General features: G+C 40.7%; 1 protein-coding gene across 2 annotated transcripts; it reads left to right on the top strand.

Annotated features, from left to right (window-relative positions):
• The first annotated feature begins 373 nt into the window (after positions 1-373).
• LONRF3 (LON peptidase N-terminal domain and ring finger 3) lies at positions 374-20,324 on the top strand. 2 transcript variants are annotated; one of them, XM_056491108.1, is made up of 12 exons: positions 374-1,090; positions 2,270-2,388; positions 2,949-3,071; positions 5,269-5,424; positions 6,809-7,052; positions 7,726-7,816; positions 11,011-11,125; positions 11,536-11,657; positions 12,334-12,492; positions 13,465-13,627; positions 14,418-14,567; positions 15,260-20,324. In XM_056491108.1, exons 1-12 carry the CDS (start codon positions 469-471, stop codon positions 15,416-15,418), a joined length of 2,223 nt encoding a protein of 740 aa, XP_056347083.1. In that variant the 5' UTR covers positions 374-468; the 3' UTR covers positions 15,419-20,324. The 2 variants fall into 2 exon arrangements, with proteins under 2 accessions (XP_056347083.1, XP_056347084.1); XM_056491109.1 differs by lacking the exon at positions 5,269-5,424.
• The last annotated feature ends 242 nt before the right edge of the window (positions 20,325-20,566 follow it).

The raw sequence follows: 20,566 nt of genomic DNA, 5'->3' as shown, positions 1-20,566 counted from the left end.
TTCCGCGTCTCAGCCCGTGCAGACCAGCGGGTCTCACCGAGCCCCGCGCACGGAGTGCCCGGTGGGCAGCGCTCCCCAGCCCGGCGCCTCCCTTCTCCGCACGGCTCCAGCGCCCCGCGCCGGGGAAGCGCCGCCGGGACGGGGTGTCCGAGGGGCCGGAGGAGCCCTCCCGGCAGCGGCGGGGCCGGCTCGGGGCGGCCCCTCCCGGGCGCTGTGGCCGGAGCGGGGCGGCCCCTCCCGGCGCGGGCCGGGCCCGGCGCGTTACAAAACCGCCTGGTTTTGTAACAACCTGCGGGCGCTGCCCAATGAGCGCCGCCGCCGCCGTCACGTGCCCGCCCTTATATAAGCGGCGGCGGCGGCGCGGGGCGCTCCCGGCGCGGGGCGGCAGCAGCACCATGGGCCGGCGGCGCCGCGCCGCGCCCGCGCCTCACGGCGTCCCGCGCCGCCCGCCGCGCTAGAGCCGCCGCCATGGGCTCGCACCTGCCGCCGCGCCCCGAGCCCCAGCTGGTGCTGCAGCTGGCGGCCGGGGCTCTGCAGGCGCAGAACTTGGAGGCGCCGGGCGGCGGCCTGGGGCCCGAATGGCAGGTGCTGCTCGGGCGGGCGGACGCGCTGGCCTTCGGCGGGCGGCTGCACGAGGCGCTGCCGCTGTACCAGCTGGCGTCCCGCCACCAGCAGCTGCGCGCCGAGCAGCTGGAGAAGCTGGTGGAGTGCCTGGCGCAGAGCGTCCGGATCAAAGAGGGGCTGCCCGGCGGCGGGCAGCCCGCGGCACCTCGCGACTGGGACGTCTTCAGGTGCCGCAAATGCCAGGGCTTCCTCTTCGAGCCCGTTTCCTTGCCTTGCGGACACACGTTCTGCAAAAAGTGCCTGGAGAGGGACCGGGCGCCCGAGTCCCGCTGCGTCCTGTGCAAGGAGGCGGGCGGCGCGGCGGCCGGGCAGCTCCTGCGGGTCAATGTCATCCTCAGCAACCTGCTGACCAAGTGGTTCCCCTGCCAAGTGAAGGCTTCGCAGCTCCGGCACGAGGGGAACCTCCTCTACAAGGAGAAGAAGCTCCAAGCCGCCCTGCAGAAGTACAACGAAGCGGTCAGCCTAGGTAAGGGCTCCCCTCCCCGGTGCTGCTCTCCTGCAAAACCGGGGGAGGTAACTTTCCACCGGCCGGGGCTCGCTGGCGGCCTCTCCGGCGCCTCTCGTCCCGCCGGGAACACCCCGGTGTCCGGGAGCGTGCCAGGGACGCGCTCCCGCTCGCCGCCGGCTCCCCGGGCCGGCTCCTGGGGCGGGTGTCGGGAAAGCCCCGGAGGGGAGCCCCAGGAAGGGGTCTCGGCTCTTCGGCCCGCGGTGAAAGTGGGTCAGGAGAGCAGCGGTTGCGTAAGCCCGAGCCTGCGGTCCGGCTGGGCTCCCCCCGGCCGGCGCCGTTGTATAACCGGCGGAGCCGGGGGGGCGCGGAGCGCCGCGCCCTGGGCGTCCCGCCGGCCCGGGAAGGGCTCGGGCCCGGGAAGGGCTCGGGGCCCGCGGGGTCCCCGCCGAGGAGCCGCTCGCAGCCGAGCGGTGCGGTGTCCTGCAGCCCGGCCGGCCCGGCCCCGCTCTCCCTCCCCATTCCCGGGAAGCGCCTGCGGGGCTGCGCAGGGAGAACTTTTGATGCGGTCCTTTTCATGCAGTTTGAGGGGAAGTGACTCACGCTGCAAGTGCTAAGTAGTAGTTAAAGGCAAGGTGTTCTAGGGAAGCGTTTCACCTAAATGGAAGTATACCCAAGAAAAGTGCCCAGCCTTCCCCCAGCGCACGCTGTCTCTCGATGCTACAGTGTGTGTAACTCGGTGATCATTGCAGCGCTACCTGATTCTTCACACTGTCCTCTCTTTTGTTTTGAGCTCTGGCATGAAAAGAATATTTATTTATCACTTAAAAACTTTTATGCTACCAATTTTGAAACTCCTTCCCACAGTACAACAGCATTCCTCCTGCTGTCTTAAATGTCTCCTGTGTGTCTCTACCAACCATCTGATCCTCAGTCAGTGCTGGTAATTTATTGTGTTAGTGTCTCAGCATTTATTTATGCAATGTTCTCTGCAGTTATATAATATGTACCTGGCATTTTGTCTGGAGTTGCACAAAGAGGTTTCTAGATTTAATTTAGTACATAGTTGCTTAAAAACTGGATGCTTCATGGGTTTGTGCAACTTGGAAGCACCAGCATGTGTTTAAAAAAAATTAAGGAATGAAGCTTATGTAACTAATTTCTTTTTACTTAATCAACCACTTTTTCTATTTCCTACAGCTCCAAATGACCACTTACTATATAGCAACCGGTCCCAGATTAACTCTACATTGAAAGCTTGTGAAGATGCATTGCATGATGCAGAAACAGCATGCAGGCTCCAGCCATACTGGTTGAAAGTAAGTTCTGGCTTTGATTGTACTTTTTTAAAACCTTGATACTGCCCTGATGGGAAATGGTTAGAATGGTCAGACAGTGGAATCTGAGGGAGGCTTTTTTAAGTCCTGTAACTTCTTGGACTTCTGCAATCTACAGACATTCAACCATTATATTCTTGAGCTTCCTGGGGTGAAGGGAGTGCTTGTCCTGGAAAATGAGCTAAGGCTATTATCTTTAACTTGGGTGAAATTTTGTGAACACTCTAAAAATTGAATGCTAAGGACAAAATTACTAATTTAGAATGTGAATATAGGAAAAGAAGATGTTTCCAATATCAGCTGGGCTCAGGTGCCGTGAGAATCATACTTGCATGAATGGAAGAATATCTTGTTAATGCTTGTAGTTTTCAGGACTGTTGTGTTTAGAAACCCAGACACTGGTGGTGTCTAGGTGTAACATAGTTATAGTGATTTTTCCTGTCTGACTTTTCCTTCTTCAGAAAGCTCTTTTGTACTTTGACTGTGGTTTTATTGCATATTCTCTTGACAAAAGCTGCAGCTCTGGGTGTGTTTCCTTGCAGGGTCACCTAAGGAAAGGACAAGCATTAGCTAATCTGGGGAAAACAGAAGAAGCTTTAAGGGAGTTTCTATTCTGCCTTGCTCTAGATACTGGGAACAAGACAGCCAAGTCTGAGGCACAAAAGGTGGGTTCCCTAAGTCATCTTTAACTGCACAATTGTTTTCAATGGCCTCTCATAAGGACAATGAGATTTTTTTTTTCCTCTCTCTCATTACTGCAGAGAGCTGGATGGAGATACAAATCCAGACTGTTCCTCATATTTGAGTTGTGTATTGCTGATCTGAAGATAGGAAGGTAGCAAGAAAATATACTCAGCAGTCATTCACTGGAAACAGTTACAGTGTTAGCATCAACAAATTCGAAGGAAAACTGAATTGTTAATAATTGCCACCCACAGACTATTGTGATTCTCAGATTTCTAATCTGACTCCTAGCCTGGCAATCTATTACCAGTGATGGAGTGCAGAAGAGGGGGAGCTGCTATTGAATGATGTATCAGGGCAATGACTGGCAGAACAAAACACGCAGCACTCATCAAACTCCACTTGGGAGCAGCAGCCTTCTTCCTACTGCAAGTCATGCTGCCCAAGTGTCAGTGTGTGCAGGAGGTGTGGAACAGGAAGCAGTCAACAAAGGAAGAGCTGTTTTAAATTAGTTTTTTAGGATTGCTAATAATTAATGCTAAATAAGCAGAAAATGGATCCACAGTGAGGGTTTTTTCAGTTACAACCTCCAGTGTGTGTGAATTCTTATATGGCTGTTGTGAATACTGCTGTTTTGCCTACCCCTCAAGTCTCTGATATCCTGTAAATCAGTATTTTAACATTTGATTTTTTTTTTTTGGCTGTTGTCATAGTTAAAAGGCTCAGTGTTGCAGTGATTACTTGTGACAGTAAAAATATAATAGTTTAATTTTCCTCTGGCAGTGTATTTATGCCATTCTCAATCACCGGTGGGATAGCAACATTAGGGTTTCTGTGTGCTGTAGCACACAAGGCTTTCTAAAAGCACAGTAGAATTCTTACACTAAAACTTAATTCCTGAAGGTAACAGAGTATAACCTGAATGGTTGTAGTGAAATCAAATTTTTGTCTCATTTTATATGTGGTTGAGATTTCAGCCTCTGAGGGGTTTTTTGTCACAGATATTTGAGGGTTTTGTTTGCTTTTTTTCCCCAGTGGGTTCCATGCAGTCTTTCATTGTCATTATGTCATGATTTGTGCTCACAGTCATGCTGGAAGACTTTCTGTGCACTAGAGCAAAAAGACCAGAAACAAACAGATATGTTTCTAAATTCTGACCCCAAATAGTCATTTCCAAGCCATTTAATTTCTGAGCAGTGGGGTTCTGAGAAAAAACTAGGCTTCTTATGACTGAAAGAATTACTGGTGCACTCATCTGACACAGAGTTCATCCATGATGCAATATTTTACTGGGTCATTTCCAAGGCTGTTCACACAACAGTGACATACTACATTTTACCAAATTCTTTGGGTGCAGATATGATCTGCTTGTATTAACTGTCTGCCTGTGTTAGTTTGGACATAGTGTGATCCTGTGAAATCCTTTTTGACTTTAAATAGAAATCTCAGCTATCATGTGGCTTCCTCAGGCATCAGCAGGATCACCTCAGTAGTATGCTGAAATTCGTTTTTGAAGTGTGAATCTTCTATTCAGGTCTGTTTCTTTCCTTAAATATTCATCTGATAATCTATGCCATACAAGGGGCTTCAAGCTGCTAATTGAAACAGATTCACTTATTTTCTTATAGCAAATTTAAAAAATAGCCTTTTTCTACTGCCTACTTTTTTTGTAGTCTCACATGAGTGAATTAAAAATAGCTACATTTTACAATATCAGACACATTTACCCAGCTGATCTTGGATTAAGCCTGTGAGATGAGTGCTTTCTGTACTAGTAAACTCCAGTGAAAGATGATGTGCAGCAGCAAAAAAAAAAAAAAAAAAAACAAACAAAAAAAACCAAACACCAAAAGAACCTACAAACATTTAAGAAAGATGTTCATAATTTCTGGTGAGCCCTGAACTGCAGAACAAAGAGGACAAAGGCATGTGTGTGTCACATCACAGAGGATGCTTAATAACTCTGTGGGCTTGTTTAACTGAAAATGTTTCTTGCTGTCTGTTTGGCATGTATTGCATTAGCTCTTGCACTTTTTGTTCCTACCCTAGTTTAAAGGGCTCTTTAAATGATTTTAACAAAATCCTGGATGCTTCTTTCAGCTATTCCCTTACTTGCTTTTTCATTTAGAGGTTGCAAGGAAGGAACTAAGCAGTGAAGTATTCTGTTTTATACCACAGCTTCTACTTAGTTTGTTTTCACTCATCCCGGGAAATGCTCAGGAACACTTACCTGATATCCTGCAGCTGTTGTCACATCACTCTAGATTAAAGGGGAATCTCCTAAATTCAGTGGGATCTGGAGGCACCAGCCATAACCTACAAAGGTTGCTCAAGGTAAAGATCAAGTCTGATGTGTGGTTCTTAATTTGTTGTGTGTTTTGTGTTTGCATTGGGAAGCCTTCTCTACTTCTTGCCTCTGGGAGGTAGGCAGTTACGTTTTCTTAAATTTTTTCTGAGTTTCAGAACATACAAAACAGTGTTAACTTACTGAAGTCTCCTTATTTGACTTTTTTTTCTTTAATAGAAGTTCTCTGTTGTTCTGACAAATTTTATGTCAGAATTGCGTGGGTTGACTCCTGTAATTGTCTTTAGGTCTTTCAAGTTGTAGTGGAAAAGGGCCTCTGTAGATTGCATTTAGTTACCCTCAAAAGCTGTGAAATGCTAAAATCTAGAGCTTCAACTTGAGCTATAACTGGTGATGCCAGTAATGAAGTCATTCTATACACAGTCTGTGCAATACTCAGAGGTTATTGTAGACCTACATAATATATATTAGCTACTTCATAACTCTGGTTAGTAGCTGTAGTTTTGTAAATGGCTGCAGAGGTTTACATTCATAGGTTTGTAAGGATCACTTCTGCTTCACTGAAACCTGAACTTTGGGATGGGGTTTGCATACATTGTGTATTTAGAAGAAAACTTGGCTAGTCCTTACAAACAAAAGTGGTAGGTTTTGAGCTGCCTTGTTGAGCTGATAAGAACCATCAGTGACATTGCCCCATGCAAAGGCTGTTAGAAGATTTCTGACAAGAAACCCTTTTGCATGACTCTTTCACAAAGCCATTCAAGGGACAGTTCACTCATCTTTCTGCACGTTACACATCACAATCCACAGTGTCTGTTTGCAGGTCCATCCAGGGAGGTGATGCTACAAAGCTGACAGGTGATGTCCTATGCAGAGGCTGCTCACAGGATTTCCTGTGGCCATAAAGAGATAAACCCTGAACAGTTTATCTTCTGAGAAAGGAATCTGCCTTGCAAGAGGAAGCTCTGGAGATTTTTTCTATTATAAATTTCGTGTGTTTTTACTGCTTCTTTAGAATGAGCTGATGTTGTTTTGGTTTTTCTGTTGGTTGATACCATCACCATAATGTAAACAATATTCATTTCCCATAGGTTCAGTGATAACAATATATTTAACATGAGATCTAGCCACATTTCTGCCCCAATCCAGTTTCACAGTCTTCAAAAAAGACTTCTTTAAAGCCACACAAAAGGGCTGAAAATACTCAATGGTGGAGAGGGGAAATCAAGTTTATTGGTTGCTTGCTTTTTGGGGTTTGGGTTTTTAAATTATGATTAGCAATTCTCAAACTCTTGCTTCTTAACCACAAAGTCCTTCCTGGTGATCCATAATATTAAGTTTTTTGACAGGTTGAGTTTTTTCCTTACCAAGTTGTTGGAAGATTGGTCTTATGTCAGTCCTCTCTTCACACAGGTCAACGTGGAACAGAAAAAGGGTTTTTCCATTCAAGAGGAACCAAATGTAACTACTTCTGGTAGTTTGAGGAAATCTATACAAATTACAGAGAGCAAAAAGGACTGCTCAGAGGAGGAGAACAATTTCACCTCCATGCCAGAGTCTACTTTTCTCATCTCTGAGAAATGCAGCCTCCTGAAAAGGAAGTGCTGCTCAGAAGAGATGCGAAATGCTGAGGTGCCCTGCAAACTGATGAAGAAAGGTAGGTTTAATTACACACAGGACAGGTTCCATGGCATGCAACCTGTGGAAACTTTTCTTTTGTAAGATTCAGACAAAGAGAGACCAAATTACACTTTGCCTTTTATATTTTCTCTTTTGCCTAATCAAGGCACACGTGTTGTGGAATCTTTCCTGTGTGTAGAGAGAAAAATGTCTAAAAAGAGGCAAAGAAGGTTGGGTCATGCTTTTCTCAGCAGAGCTCTGAATCTTTTAAAGAGCAACAGTGTTGCACAGGGTCTTAGCACTTTCTATAGCAATCTTAAAAGTTTTAAAGTACGAACTCTATTTGTTCTTGATATCTGGCCTCATTCTCATGCTGTGGGATGTATTTACAATGGTATGAGAGAAGAATTTGTCTCACTTTAGACTTTCAGCACTAACAAAAAGTGTTTTGACATTGATTGCTAATGCAAGGCCAGATTGAACCCTCTGTAGGTGGGTATAATGTGACCAAAATTAAAGAGAGATGTGCAGATTTGTGCCAAGGCTGAATTTGAAGCTTTGCATAGAAATTACTGTAATGATGCTTCATGGTTCAGTAAATTGCAAGTACTTACAACACACATTTAAGTATCAGATGCTGCTGTAAATATATGAGATAGTATTGTGCTTGCATAATTCTGTTCAATTACTTTTTTTTTTCTTGTTGATAGACATAGTTGATACTAGGGAAAATAGTACTGGACAGCATATTCCATTTGAAGTTGTGGATCCATCAGATTTGGACTGCTCCCTGTGTATGAGGTGTGTTCTTTTCTCACAGATATCTATAGCTTTCCAGCTGTATCTTCCTCCCTTTTATGACCTAGAGATTTTCTTGCTTACTTGGTACTTGTTTTTGCCTGTGACATGAAATTAGCTTTTACTGTGATTGTGACTCCAGTGATGCATTTCTAGACCTTTGGTTCTGAGCACTGTTGATGAATGGGGACTCTTTGATCTTCTCTGGGCTAGTGATTGCTTTGGAAAGGGCACACAAAGTCACATGAGGGTTAAGCATTTTGGTGAAGGTGTCTGAGAGATTTGTTCTCACCACTGACACAGTGCACAAACCCAGAGTTTGTCATCTGGGACTTTGTAGAGCTATTTGTCACGAAAAGCACAAAATACCTAGAGAGACCACATCCAGTGAATATTCTGAGTTTGCATGTGAAGTACTGTGTTGCTGCTATTGCAATAGGAGGGCCTTGCAAGTAAACCAGACTGTTTTAACTCTCTTGCATAAGAGATGTGTTACTCACTTTACTGAGGCAGTCACTCCATTTGCTTGAAGATTTCTTTTTCCAGTCAAACAACAGTTATCCTTGGGAACTGCAATGGCTTAGTCAAACAAGTAGGAGTTTTCAACTGCATCTATTTTACTATTGTTTTGAACAAAATATTTTAACTTTGGCAAATAACACTATGTGGGTGGTTTTTAGTGACTTAGAAATATTGGGAAGGTGTTTCACTTCCTGCTGTGAGTGTTGCTTAGGTTGTTTGGTTTTTTAATTACCCAGATTTATCTATAATTCATGTTGGGGTTTAGTTTTGCACAATATTTTTTAGTTCTTAAATAGCAGATAGCCTCTTTAGGGATTTACTTCTGAAGCCTGTGTTTTGAGAAATCTGAATTTTGTTGTTTGTGTGCAGAGGAGGAGACTTCAATTTGTTTCAGACAATCTGAAAGCTTTGAGGACCAACTGCTGTATTATCTGATTTGCTTCTGCTTGGAATAAATCAGATCTTCCTCCTCTCCCTGTCTACAGCTGAAATATGTTCTGAAAGTTTATGCAGCTGTCAAAACAGTCAATAGTACAAAGAGCAAAACTTTCCTCTAACAGAAAGCCACACAATTCCTCTTAGATGGTTTAGTGATTCTGCTTGTTTATTGTGTTCACAAAGCATTTTCCAGATGTTTTTAAAAAATTAGTTAATCCTACTTTCTCATCCTCTGTGTTAAGTCAGAAACAGCCAGACTGCAATACATTTGTGAAGGAATTAGCCCAAGGATTGCTGTTTCTCTTACAGTATAGAGGATGACATAGGTGCTGGAAATTGTGGTCCCAAATACAGGCCTTGCCTTCAGAAGGATGTTGGCTTTGTAACATCACTGCACAAGGAAGGCTTGTGCCCAGGAAAGCTCTCCTAACATTGATCTTGTTGTTTATGCAGACCGACTATAATTATTTCCTGCCATGTTCTTCGGAAGTGTTTTGGGGATTTGGTTCCTGAGATACTTTGGACTAATTACCTAGTAACCTACTGACCTGTTCACAATTAACTACAGGAGCTGTTATTAACCTGTTTGTCTGATGGAGTGGCCAAAATGTTATTGATCTGCCTTAGCTCCAGCAGCAAGCAGAAAATACAAAGTAGTCAAAGCAATATATTGGTGAGAAAAGAAGGAGCATTATTCTGCAGCAATTTAATTTCTGCTGTTACAGTAGCTCAAAATAATGACATGAGAAGTCTTGGTGTGTAGTGTTTCTTTTTGCAAGTCATGGAGCTTGTCCAGATCCTCTTAGAGTTGTTAGGAAAAGCTGCTGCTGTCCCTTGAGAGTTAGGGCAGAGTGGGGAATCTTAACAGGGGTATCTTGTCTTTATGCTACATTTCAGATGAAGTCAGTGCCTACCAAGTTATTACATATGCAATGCAATGCTTACTGGAACATGGGGTAGGATTCAGTGTTTCACAAAGTTTAAGTGAGGTTTCTGCCCATGAAACAGTTAACAAGTGTTTTCAATTACACTGTCAAGTTGCAATAAGATAGGTGTGGCATTTTAGATACTATTTCATGTGTTCCATTGCTTAAATGTCAATGTTTTTAGTAACTAATGACATTTAATGAGCTCTGTATGCCAGCCTTGTTAAAAGCCAATTGCATTCTTAAATACACTCAACTTGTGAAAGATGCTAATAAATGTGGGTTTATGTACTGTAATTTCCACATGTTTAATAGAATACAGTGTACTGTTTTGATAAACTAATACTTTAAAGAAAAATTATTAATTCACTTAAATTATAATAAGACTAGTATTTAAGACCTTCAAATGCTTAGACAGTATGTTGTAAAATACAGTATATTCCAGACAATTTCGTTTTAGATTTGAATTGTTTCTATTTAAAAAAAAGTTTCTATATTATTTACATCTCCTTAAGGTCTTTATTGACAAGGAAACATGACTTTGCAATATCACATAATAATAATAAGGAAAAGAATTTTTACATGAAAATAAGTGCCATAGAGGTCCTTAAAATGGATAAAGAATAGGTACCATGATACTTTGAAGACCTGGCCTTAAATATTTAAACACTCTTCCAGATGATACATGAACATGCTGTCGCTCATTTTCTGGAAACCCAGTCACTTGAAGATTAAAAACTCTATTAAAAAAAAAAATACCAATTAGAGGTGGCAATAATAGAATAATAAAATTGTTTAGTTTGGAAAAGACCTCCAGGATCTTTGAGTTCCATTTATTCCAGAGCTGCCAAGTCCCAGTTTATTGCAATTACTGATGTGGGCTATTACTGCAAATGGTATTTTGTGCTTAGCTCTACACATACAAGTAATCACAAAACATAAATAATAGTTGTGCAAGTATTGCTCAATTTCATTAGTGAAGTCAGATGGTCCAACTTCTGGTTCTGTTTATTGCTCACACAGAGGAAAATTAAATGCTGGCTTGTTGGAAGTTCGTGACAATATTGTCCCTTACATTCACTGAAGTCGGAGATCATGGGCTGCCTTTCATGTTGGGTGGCAATAAAAAAGTCTGTAAGCTGAATTAATACAGAAGTTGCTTGAAGAAATTAAAAGCAAGAAACAGCTTTATCCCTGTAGTAGTCAGTAGTTAAGTTAGTGAATGAATTCAGCTTTATTTGGTAGCAACTTTTTGCTTTTACTTTAGTACACGATATTGTTGTCTTTTTGCTCTTGGATTTTCCAATCCAGGCTCTTCTATGAACCTGTCACTACACCTTGTGGACACACCTTCTGTCTCAAATGTCTGGAGAGATGCCTGGATCACAACCCAAAATGTCCCCTGTGCAAGGAAGGGCTCTCAGAGGTAATAACTGGATTTTTTTCAGCATAAGTTCAGGTGGAACTGATAGGAACAACTCCTCCTTCAGACAGCCTTATTTCCCAACACAAAAGAAATAATACATAACTCAGGAAGAATGTGACTTTTAAAATGCTCTTGTGAGTCACCAAGCATGGCTAGTCTCTGTTCAAACCTTAGGACCAGGCCCTTTATTTAGAAAATCGGTAGGTGATTTTTATTTTCCAGATGTCCTAAGTAAATGTCTGTAACACAGGGAACAGTTCAAAGAACAACTCTTCAGTGGCAAGTTTAACAGATGATAGCATTGCAGACATCAGAAATTGGGGGTAGTGGGTCATGTCCTTTGCACAGGCACCAATCACTGTGAAGTGCTGGATGTTCTCTCTAACTGCTTGTGTGTATTCTTACTGCAGTGCTTGGCTATGAGGAAATTCTGTAAAACAGTGCTAATGGAGGAGCTAATAGCCAGATATCTTCCAGAAGAACTCACTGAAAGGAGAAAGATTTATGAAGAGGAAATAGCAGAGCTTTCCAAGTATGTAATCCTTTTATGTAAAATCCCATCTCTAATTCTGCTGCTGTTAGCTGTGAATGGCTCTGGCTGCTGTGGAACATGAGCTGAAATGCTGATGGTACTTCTTTCTCTGTATCACGTGATTTCAGAGAACAGGGTCCAGGTGAAACTGTGCTTAAGTGAGCATAAAAACTAGACACTGTGCTAAAAAATAAAGAGAAGTGGAAGAAATCCAGAAGGTTGCTTTATAAACAAAGCACAAGGCAATGTGTTGGCTTTCAGTGGACCTCTATGAAAGGCACAGACTGAGACAATAGGTAGAAGTGGTCTGACAGGATGGGGTTTGGAATATACTAGATAGGGAAGAAATGGGATTAAGGGAAATAAAGTAGTACTAGAGTTCCAATAATGCTTTCACTACCAGATCCAGAAAGCTTAATGAAAAATTGGTCTGCTATTAACTGATATATATTTTCTAGAGTATTTAGTTAAAGGAAAATAATTTTAGCTTTTAGCATTCCATTAAGAATGGAATTCAGCTTTTACCAATAATTTAGCTTTCTTTATTCCATTAAGAATTTTATTCTAAAGATGTTATAGTTTATATTTAAAGATGCCATAATTTTAAAGAATATGAGACTTGTGTGTCAATAGTTTGGTAAAACATCCTATCTGATTTTTCCTTTCTTTCTTACAGTTTAAATAAGAATGTTCCCATATTTGTGTGCACAATGGCTTATCCTACAGTCCCTTGTCCTTTGCACATCTTTGAGCCATGTTACAGGCTGATGATCCGGAGGTGCATGGAGACTGGCACCAAGCAGTTTGGGATGTGCATCAGCGACCCTGTCAAGGGGTGAGTGAACAGCTTGGGCCATGTGAGGTACCCACTTAGTCTGGAGCCAGTGGAGAGGTGAAGAAAGGTCCATGGCTGTAATTTCTGTGGTAGTTTTCCATTAGAGAAAGTTTCTTCCTAGTCATGCAGGTTAAAGACATTAAGGAGATAGAAGTTTTTCTCTTGAGCACTTGGATTCTGACTAATCTGATGGTCTGTTCTCTCAAAACAATTATAACTCAATGTGTGGAACATGTGATTGAGCTGCAGACCTCCTGTAATACATGAAAAAGTTTTTTCTCCTGCTTTCAAATCTGCTGAATGTTTTGGCACAAGAAATTGAAATGGCAGTAAGGTGTGTTCTTGGGCTAGATTTCCTTAAATTATGGGATATGGTTATATCCTCACTGTTCTGAATACAGAGGTATAACAGGACTGGCTGAGCATTTACATTGAGCCATTTACAGTCGGTCTTAGGTAATTTAACTTCAGTGTTTGACTCTACTTAGCTTTTCTCCCTTCTTTTTATGATGGATATGTATAGTCTGTGGAAAATACAATTTGCAGAAAATACCCACCTGCAAAGTAAAATCTGCTGAAATTGTGAAAAAACTTTTCTTCATAGATTTCCTAGTTCTTCCATAATGCTAATATTGTGAAGTGCACTTATCCTTCTGTATAAATTGACTGAACCTATTAGGATTATGGAAAAAGTTTGCTTCTGATCTGTATATCTTCCAGTTTCATAAGATATTCCCTGTATTCCAAAACATCCAGTTAGCATTAATCAGATTAGACAGTCTGAATCTTCCTGATAGTTTTGCAAACAATTGTGGAATAATTTGAACTACAGCAGGTCAGTGCTATGAACAATAGAAATGAGCTGACATTGGTAAATACCTTTGTGGTAGGGACTGGCTGTATGGCAGCTCTGTGGAACTCAGGGTGGAGAGAATAAGACTTGTTTACTTGCTTTTGTTCTGATTTCAATAGGTTTGCAGATTATGGCTGCATTCTGGAGATAAGAAATGTTGAATTCTTTGCTGATGGTCGCTCTGTTGTGGACAGCATTGGCAAGAGGAGATTTAAGGTGATCCAGCACAGCCAGCGTGATGGATATAATACAGCAGATATTGAGTACATTGAGGATCAAAAGGTAAATTTGGAAAAAATTCACTTAAACTGTATTACATGTGAGATTTGGAGCATGTATGTTTTTAGTGAGTTCTTGTTTTTGTAGAAGTTTCTAATAAAACAAATTTGTGGTATTTAATAACTGCTCATGGTTAAGGTGGGACACAAGAGTTAGCACAAGCACGTACACTGCCCATACACTGAAGAGTGTTTCCTGGAGGTTTTTATCAGAGGACAAGACTAAGTGAATCCAGGATGAGCTCTTACTGCTCTTCTAGGTAGAATAACTGCAGTTTATAAGAGGGTGGAGGGGGACCCTGGCAACATTTATATGGAAGCCAGTTAGAAAATCCCCATTCAGGTAAGAAGCAGCAGAAATTGGGTGCACCATAACCTTCAAAATTGCTTGCATTATTTCTTAGGAGCTTTTGGTATGTAAAAGAAGATAAAATGTCTACTTTGAGGCTCTACTGATTTAAAAAAAAATAAAGCTTTGCATATTCTTTTTTCCATTTTTGTCCGATATTTGTGTGAAGGTTTTTTTCATACAACAATCCAGAAAGTATGAATTCTACAAAGAGATATTTCTGGTTTAGAATACAGGCAAAGTGAAGAATTTGGATGGGGGGGCCATCAGAAGGGAAAGGACCAAATGAGCTCTCAGTATTTATTCCGAAACTCTTTTGGCATACTTTTATTTTTTTCCCCCCCTACCCAATTCTGAAAATCCTGAAATTCCTGAAAATCCTATGCCTTCCCCAACATGCAGACTGAACTAACAGTAACCTCCTCCCTCTCCTTTCTCCTTCCAGGTGCAAGGACAAGAGTATGCTGCATTACTTGTTCTCCATGACTCTGTCTATGATCAGGCTTATACATGGTTTAACTCCCTCAAGCAAGCACTCAAAAGTCGAATTCTCAGTCATTTTGGTCCAATGCCAGCCAAGGATCCTGACCCACAGGTATCCAGAATCAGTGCCTTATGTAACTTTGAGACAGAAATAGCAGGGATATCCGATAAGCTGGCAGGCATTGTGTTTAAAGATGAAAATATGAATACTCTGCATTTATCCCGTGTAAGCTGAGCCTCTAAATTCTATTGCCACACATCAGTGGTAGCAAAGAAAAAGCTCATATTTAATGTTGATAACTTTCTGAGGCTATTTATCTCACTGCATTAATCGCAGGAGACTGAACTGCCTTTTTGCCTGTTCTACTTCCCCAATTAAATAACTGAGAGTAAACAGGCAACTGGAAACCTGTTACTTTTGCTAAAAGACTGCAAATGGTGGGGCCCTAAAATAACAATGCAACAATAAGAGCTAAATATGAGGTAGTATCATAAAGTATGGAGAAGGAATACAGGAATCTTAAAGAGCTGGTAATAACACAGAAAAAAAATAGATTAAAAAAATCCAGAAGGTCCAGCCTATAAATTGTTGGTAGTAATAGAAATGCCTTTAGCATCCTATTTTTAGGAAAGGTGCCACTTGTCTGTAATCTGCTTCAGGCCAGCCAGTAATCACAAGCCATTAGGCTGGGAATGAAATTATCTGCTTGCTACACTGCTGTCAAAAACTGTTTTCAGAGTTAAATCCTCAATCCAGGATGTATGAATCCTGACTTGTAAATTATTTTTTTCCCCTGACTGCAGGCTAACCCCAACGGGCCAGCCTGGTGCTGGTGGGTGCTGGCTGTCCTTCCACTTGAGAACAGAGCTCAGCTGCCGTTCCTCGCCATGAAGTCCCTCCGAGACCGCCTGAACGGCATCAGACGTGTCCTTACGTTCATGTCGCGCGCCAGGTCGCGGTGATGGTGAGGAGCAGAGCTGGGCAGCCTCCCCAGTCCCTGACTGCAGACTGCCTCTTGTAACTTCATCTAACTGCAATAATGTCTTACAGATTCGAGTGTCAGGATGTTTCAAGCCTGAATTTCAAAGAGAATGAGTTTTAAAGAGCAGGGGATGTTTATGGATACTTCAATAGTTTCCATTTGGAACTGAGATGAGTATTCAATCACTGCACTGCTAAATTAACAACAAATGTGATAGAACAAAAAGTGTTCTTGTTTGCCATAAACCTTTTAAAAATCCTAAGGGTTTTTTAATTTATTTTATTTTATTTTTTAGTGGATAAAGGATAAACTGTGCAGTTTAATGTGAAGCAGAAATAATAAGGTTAATGCATTATTTCAGTGAACTGCAAAGTCTTTTATTCAAATGGTTCAGGTTTTATATAGCATTGTGTAAAATAATGTTCACAACTTCTGTTGATAATTTATTTTTGCACTATGATTTTTGTTTCAAAATGTGTATTATTTATGTGTTCATTCACTAAAGGAAAGTGAGCTGCTTTATTTATGTTTTTACCCTGTACTTATGACTGGGGGCAAAAATGATTCTAGCAGTGCACAAGTGACTGCTTTGATAATTTTTCAGTTATTTGTGTTCAGATACTTTGAATGTTTTTCTACTCATCCCCAGTTCTACTCTAGCTTAAGAATACCCCCAAAACATCCTGCCTTGAAGTCTTTGAATACACAGATTGTCTGAGTTAATTCAAGCACAGCTGTTGAAGGTTCATCCTATGCTTGTGGCGACGTTCCTGATACAACCAAACAGTCAAGCACCTGCTTAAGCATGTGTTTAAGTGCTTGGGTAAATTCAGGTATTGATGGTTAATGTCAGTGGGAATTGACCTTAGTGGTGACAGAAGGATCTATCCCCTAATATTTCACAAAGCAGAATAACTTTAAGTTGAATTTATATCTGAACCCTTTCTTGCAAAAATGGACAATGGCAACAAACAACTGCGAAGAAAGAGCTGCAATATATGGAAAGTGGCTTATCCTAGAGAAAACTGGAAGTACTGGTGTCATTTCATTGTAGGTTAATACATAGATTTTTTTTTTTTCATCAACTCTTGTTGCTGTTAAGATGAGTTTTATTTCTTTTAATTGTTTGGTGGGATTTGGCTTTGGAGTGTGTGTACGGGATGGGGAGGGGGGGAGTTACTTTGAACTGTAGGACTCAGAGGGTAGTTTGTGTCACATAAGAAGGAATATGTTGTAATAAATGCTATTTATTTCACCCCAATCTTCAGGTTTCTGTTAGCTTCAAATCTCTACCCAGGCATTGCTTTTCTCTTAAGAGATTGGGTAGTGTTGCTAATAATAGTTATTTCCCAAGGAAAGCAAGTGAATTTTAGTGTGATTACTTCTAGCTATAAAGCAGGTAAAAATAGGGCAGAAATGAGAACAGGAAGTATCTTGGGTTTGATTTTTTTTTTTTTTAATCAACAGTTCATATACTTGTTTTGCTGCTTTTATTGCTTACAGTGTACCACTTTCTGGGATTGATCTTACCTCCATCTGATTTTGACTTTCGCTGATTTCAATGTGAGCAAAACTGGGCCTTTTATTCTAAGCTACTGTTTTCCTTTTCAGTGGCAAAAACTAGAATGAAGTGAGAATGTTATTGAATGCTATAAATTTCTTTGGGGTTTTTTTTACACAGCATAGCACTCTGCCATTTCATGCCTTTATAAAAAAAATTCAATAGAATTTAATGTCATTTTTCTGCATGTTTTTCCATTATCTCATCAGAAATATTTATTAGTTAAAAGTAGTTTCCATAAAGCTACCTTTGTTCCCCTTTTGTTAAATTCTGTAGAACATTTTTATAAGGGTACCAAAGCAACAAATGGAAGACAAACATGTTTCACCCATGTGGTACACATGGAGTCTGTATCCTGTTTGCATTGAGCTACTTTGGAAATGCTATAACTTCCTTCCATCCTGCTGGATTGCTGCACGTCCTCCATGAGTGGTACTTGGCATGCTGTAAACAATATAGAAAAACACCAACATGTTCTGAACAGTACCAAGTGATGGTGGCTGACACCTGCTATGGCGTTTTGTCTTCATAAGTCAACAACAAAGTGATTTCTACTTGTTTGGAAGTGAAGCTGCAGTAAATGCAATTCTTCCTCAAACCATTATGTACTATTGCAGAGCATAAGTGTCTCATATTGCTCCCACAGGAAGAAAAAGCTTCCACTTTTGTTACTCTTATCTGTGAGAAAAGGAGCTTAAATACCTAATTTAAACTGTTTTCTCACTGATGTAATTAGTTTATTTATCCTGCATGCTGTGTCTTCTACATACTCATTCTGCCTATTTTGTTGTTTTAGAAACTGTCATGGAAAGAATCCTTAATTTTAAAGATGAATATTGTCTTTTCTGTTAGCCTTGTGTAAAGCTGCCAGAATTTCCAAGCAGAGACTTGTGTACATGCCCTGCATCATGAACACCCAGTGCATTTGTTGCAGCCTGGAAACACTTGACCTGCTGCATTTAATGCAAACAGGTGTTCTACATATGCACAACAAACCAAAATTCCATCTGTACAGGTACAGTAGCATTCTTTCTGGGGCTGCTCTATGGCCACACATCCTAGATTAATGGCTAAAGTCTGCAAATTCCATCAGCAATGAAAACCAATACTGGGAAAGGTATATGCTAGAGAACACAAATCTCTCCAGGAAAAACTGGACAAGGAGTGCCCTTAGCCTTTATTATTTTGTGATGGTAAAATTTCAGTAATGCTGTTTAAAACAAAAAAAAATCTAGGTATGCCACACTATCATTGATTTTTTTTTTTTTGAGTTGCATAAGTAAGTACAAGGATGTAAATGCAATGTTTATCACAGGCATGAATAAACAGCTGAACAGATTTAAAAATACCTTCAGTTTAATTATAGAAATAGCATTGATCAGATAAAATACTAATTGGAGGAATATTTTATTTAAGCTGCTCACATTTTGCTAGGCATCAAATGCAGTTTTATAACCAGTCTTGCTCATCTGCTAAAAACGAAAAAGCCAACAGACCAAATAATGACTCAAACTTGCATTTCCTGTGGTCAGAAATATTGATTAATCGTTGCAGGGGCATAAGTAATGCATAGGCTGCTTAGATAGTAGTTCAGTAGTTTTAATAATGAAATGATAAAATGGTGTGATAGGCCTTTATGGTAAGTCTTGAGTGGCATTCTGGCGTTAGTTGTAAAAGCTCCTCTTGCTTTTTTTCTGTAATTACTTGAATTGCTGCTATCTTCCATTACAATGTAGCAATAAGAGATCCCGGCTGGCAGACTGACGGCTGCTGTGCTGCTCGGCCTGTCCTGTCCTGTATGACTGCTTACACCTCAACCATGGATTTATTAATCCAAAGATTGTCTTCATCTAAAAAAACAAAAAAGTGGATTTGGATGTAGCAGGTCTGTCTTAATCTGTGCTGTAGAGAAAGAGCTTCACAGAGTTGAGTTCTGTTTTAGATGGTCTTTTCACAGAATCATAGAATCTCAAGTTGGAAGGGACCTCAAGGATCAGCTGGTCCAACTTTTCTTGGCAAAAGCATGGTCTAGACAAGATGGTCCAGCAGGCTATCCAGCCAAATCTTACAAGTGTCCAATGCTGGGAAATCCAACAGTTCCCTGGGAAAATTATTCCAATGGCTGATTGTTCTCATTGTGAAAAATTTTCTTTTTAATGATTTTTACTTGGTGCTGAAGTTTTACTGGTGTTTAAATCAATGAGAGGAGTTATATTTAAATGCAATGTTTAGGAATGGAGAACATGTTCACAAATACTTATTTAAAAAAAGGAAGTGAAAATTAGTTTTTTGTTCATAAAAACCCCATGGACCTATATGCACTTAGGGTAGTGCTCCCATTTCCCCAAATCCTACATCAGATGAGCACAATCCCTCTTTTCAGCCCCTGCTTAGTTCTCATTCACAACTGAAATTGTAACTAGTGCAGCACCTAGTTTAGGAACTGGGGTTTATTTCCAAAGCCCAGTAAATCATTGGAAGTCTTATGGCAATAGCAAAATGGTAGTTTGAGCAAAGTCACTCTCTTGAAACACTTTGCTAAATAAATATTGTTTGAAAGAAGAAGGAAATTAATCTGCTTAGACAGGATTAAAATGGTGGATAATAAAAACCTGAACTATTACATTGACTTACTCATCCAGGTATCATGTGAAGTGCTTACTAATGTTGGATTTTCATAAGGTCTAAAGTAACCCTCACATAGAAGTGCCTGTATTATGTTATTGCCATTCTTGAGCTTTTTAATAGTCATAGCCATATATTTTATAAATATAAAACATATGCACCTTTTAATCTTTACATTCAGTTTGCAGAACAAAGGTTTACAGAGCAGAAGTGTAGCAAAAACAATGTAATAGCTTCTATAATTCCCTGATAAGGAACAGGAGAAGTATAAAAATGAGGAGCAAAAGACTGTGTAAGATGTCTTAATTTGGAACCATATACTTGTCCAATTTAATTCCATCAAGTTATGTGGTTACAAGAGTGCCAGAAATATATCTCTCAAGCCATTTTAAACAAAAAGTTTTGTGGACTTGTAATATTCCATTTGTTTGTAAAACATCCTTTTGTGCACTGTAATGAACTTGAAATGAAACTTAAGTTATACTCTCATATCACTGGACAGAGTACTGTTCAGCTACCTCTACATAAGTTTGAAGTAATTTGTTTTTTCCGGATTTGTTTGCATTGTCATATAAAATATATTTTAAAAAAATCATAGTCCAAAGAACCTGTATGTGTTTGTAGATGTACTTATAACTATGTTGTACCAACAAAGTCTGTGTGGAGAGTTGTTTCCTAATTAAAATTTTTGTCTTCTTTACTCTTTGGTTTGCATAACAACTACAGAGGTGAACAAATATTACATGGGAGCTGCTTTTTGTAGGTGTTTTAGCTAAAGGAACAAAGAACAACTCCTGCATCCTGCAGTCACACAACACTTGAAGTAAAGAAGCCAAACCATAGAAATTAAGTTCTTCAAACCTCAGATGTTGTAGAAGAGGACAGTGAGTGCTGCTGTTTTTTGGGGGGGTTTTGGGCTTGGTTTGTTCCCCTCCTCTCTTC

The sequence above is a fragment of the Oenanthe melanoleuca genome, chromosome 4A, assembly GCF_029582105.1.
Source record: "Oenanthe melanoleuca isolate GR-GAL-2019-014 chromosome 4A, OMel1.0, whole genome shotgun sequence".
Lineage (NCBI taxonomy): Eukaryota > Metazoa > Chordata > Aves > Passeriformes > Muscicapidae > Oenanthe > Oenanthe melanoleuca.
The sequence above is the reverse complement of the archived record's forward strand: the minus strand, read 5'-3'. Positions and strand labels throughout refer to the sequence as shown.

Excerpts from the sequence above, each read along its gene's own strand:
- LONRF3 (XM_056491108.1), top strand. The coding sequence starts at position 469 with ATGGGCTCGCACCTGCCGCCGCGCCCCGAGCCCCAGCTGGTGCTGCAG. Across the intron at positions 7,817-11,010 it reads GACTGCTCCCTGTGTATGAG|GCTCTTCTATGAACCTGTCA; the intron begins GTGTGTTCTTTT and ends TTTCCAATCCAG. Across the intron at positions 11,126-11,535 it reads GCAAGGAAGGGCTCTCAGAG|TGCTTGGCTATGAGGAAATT; the intron begins GTAATAACTGGA and ends TTCTTACTGCAG.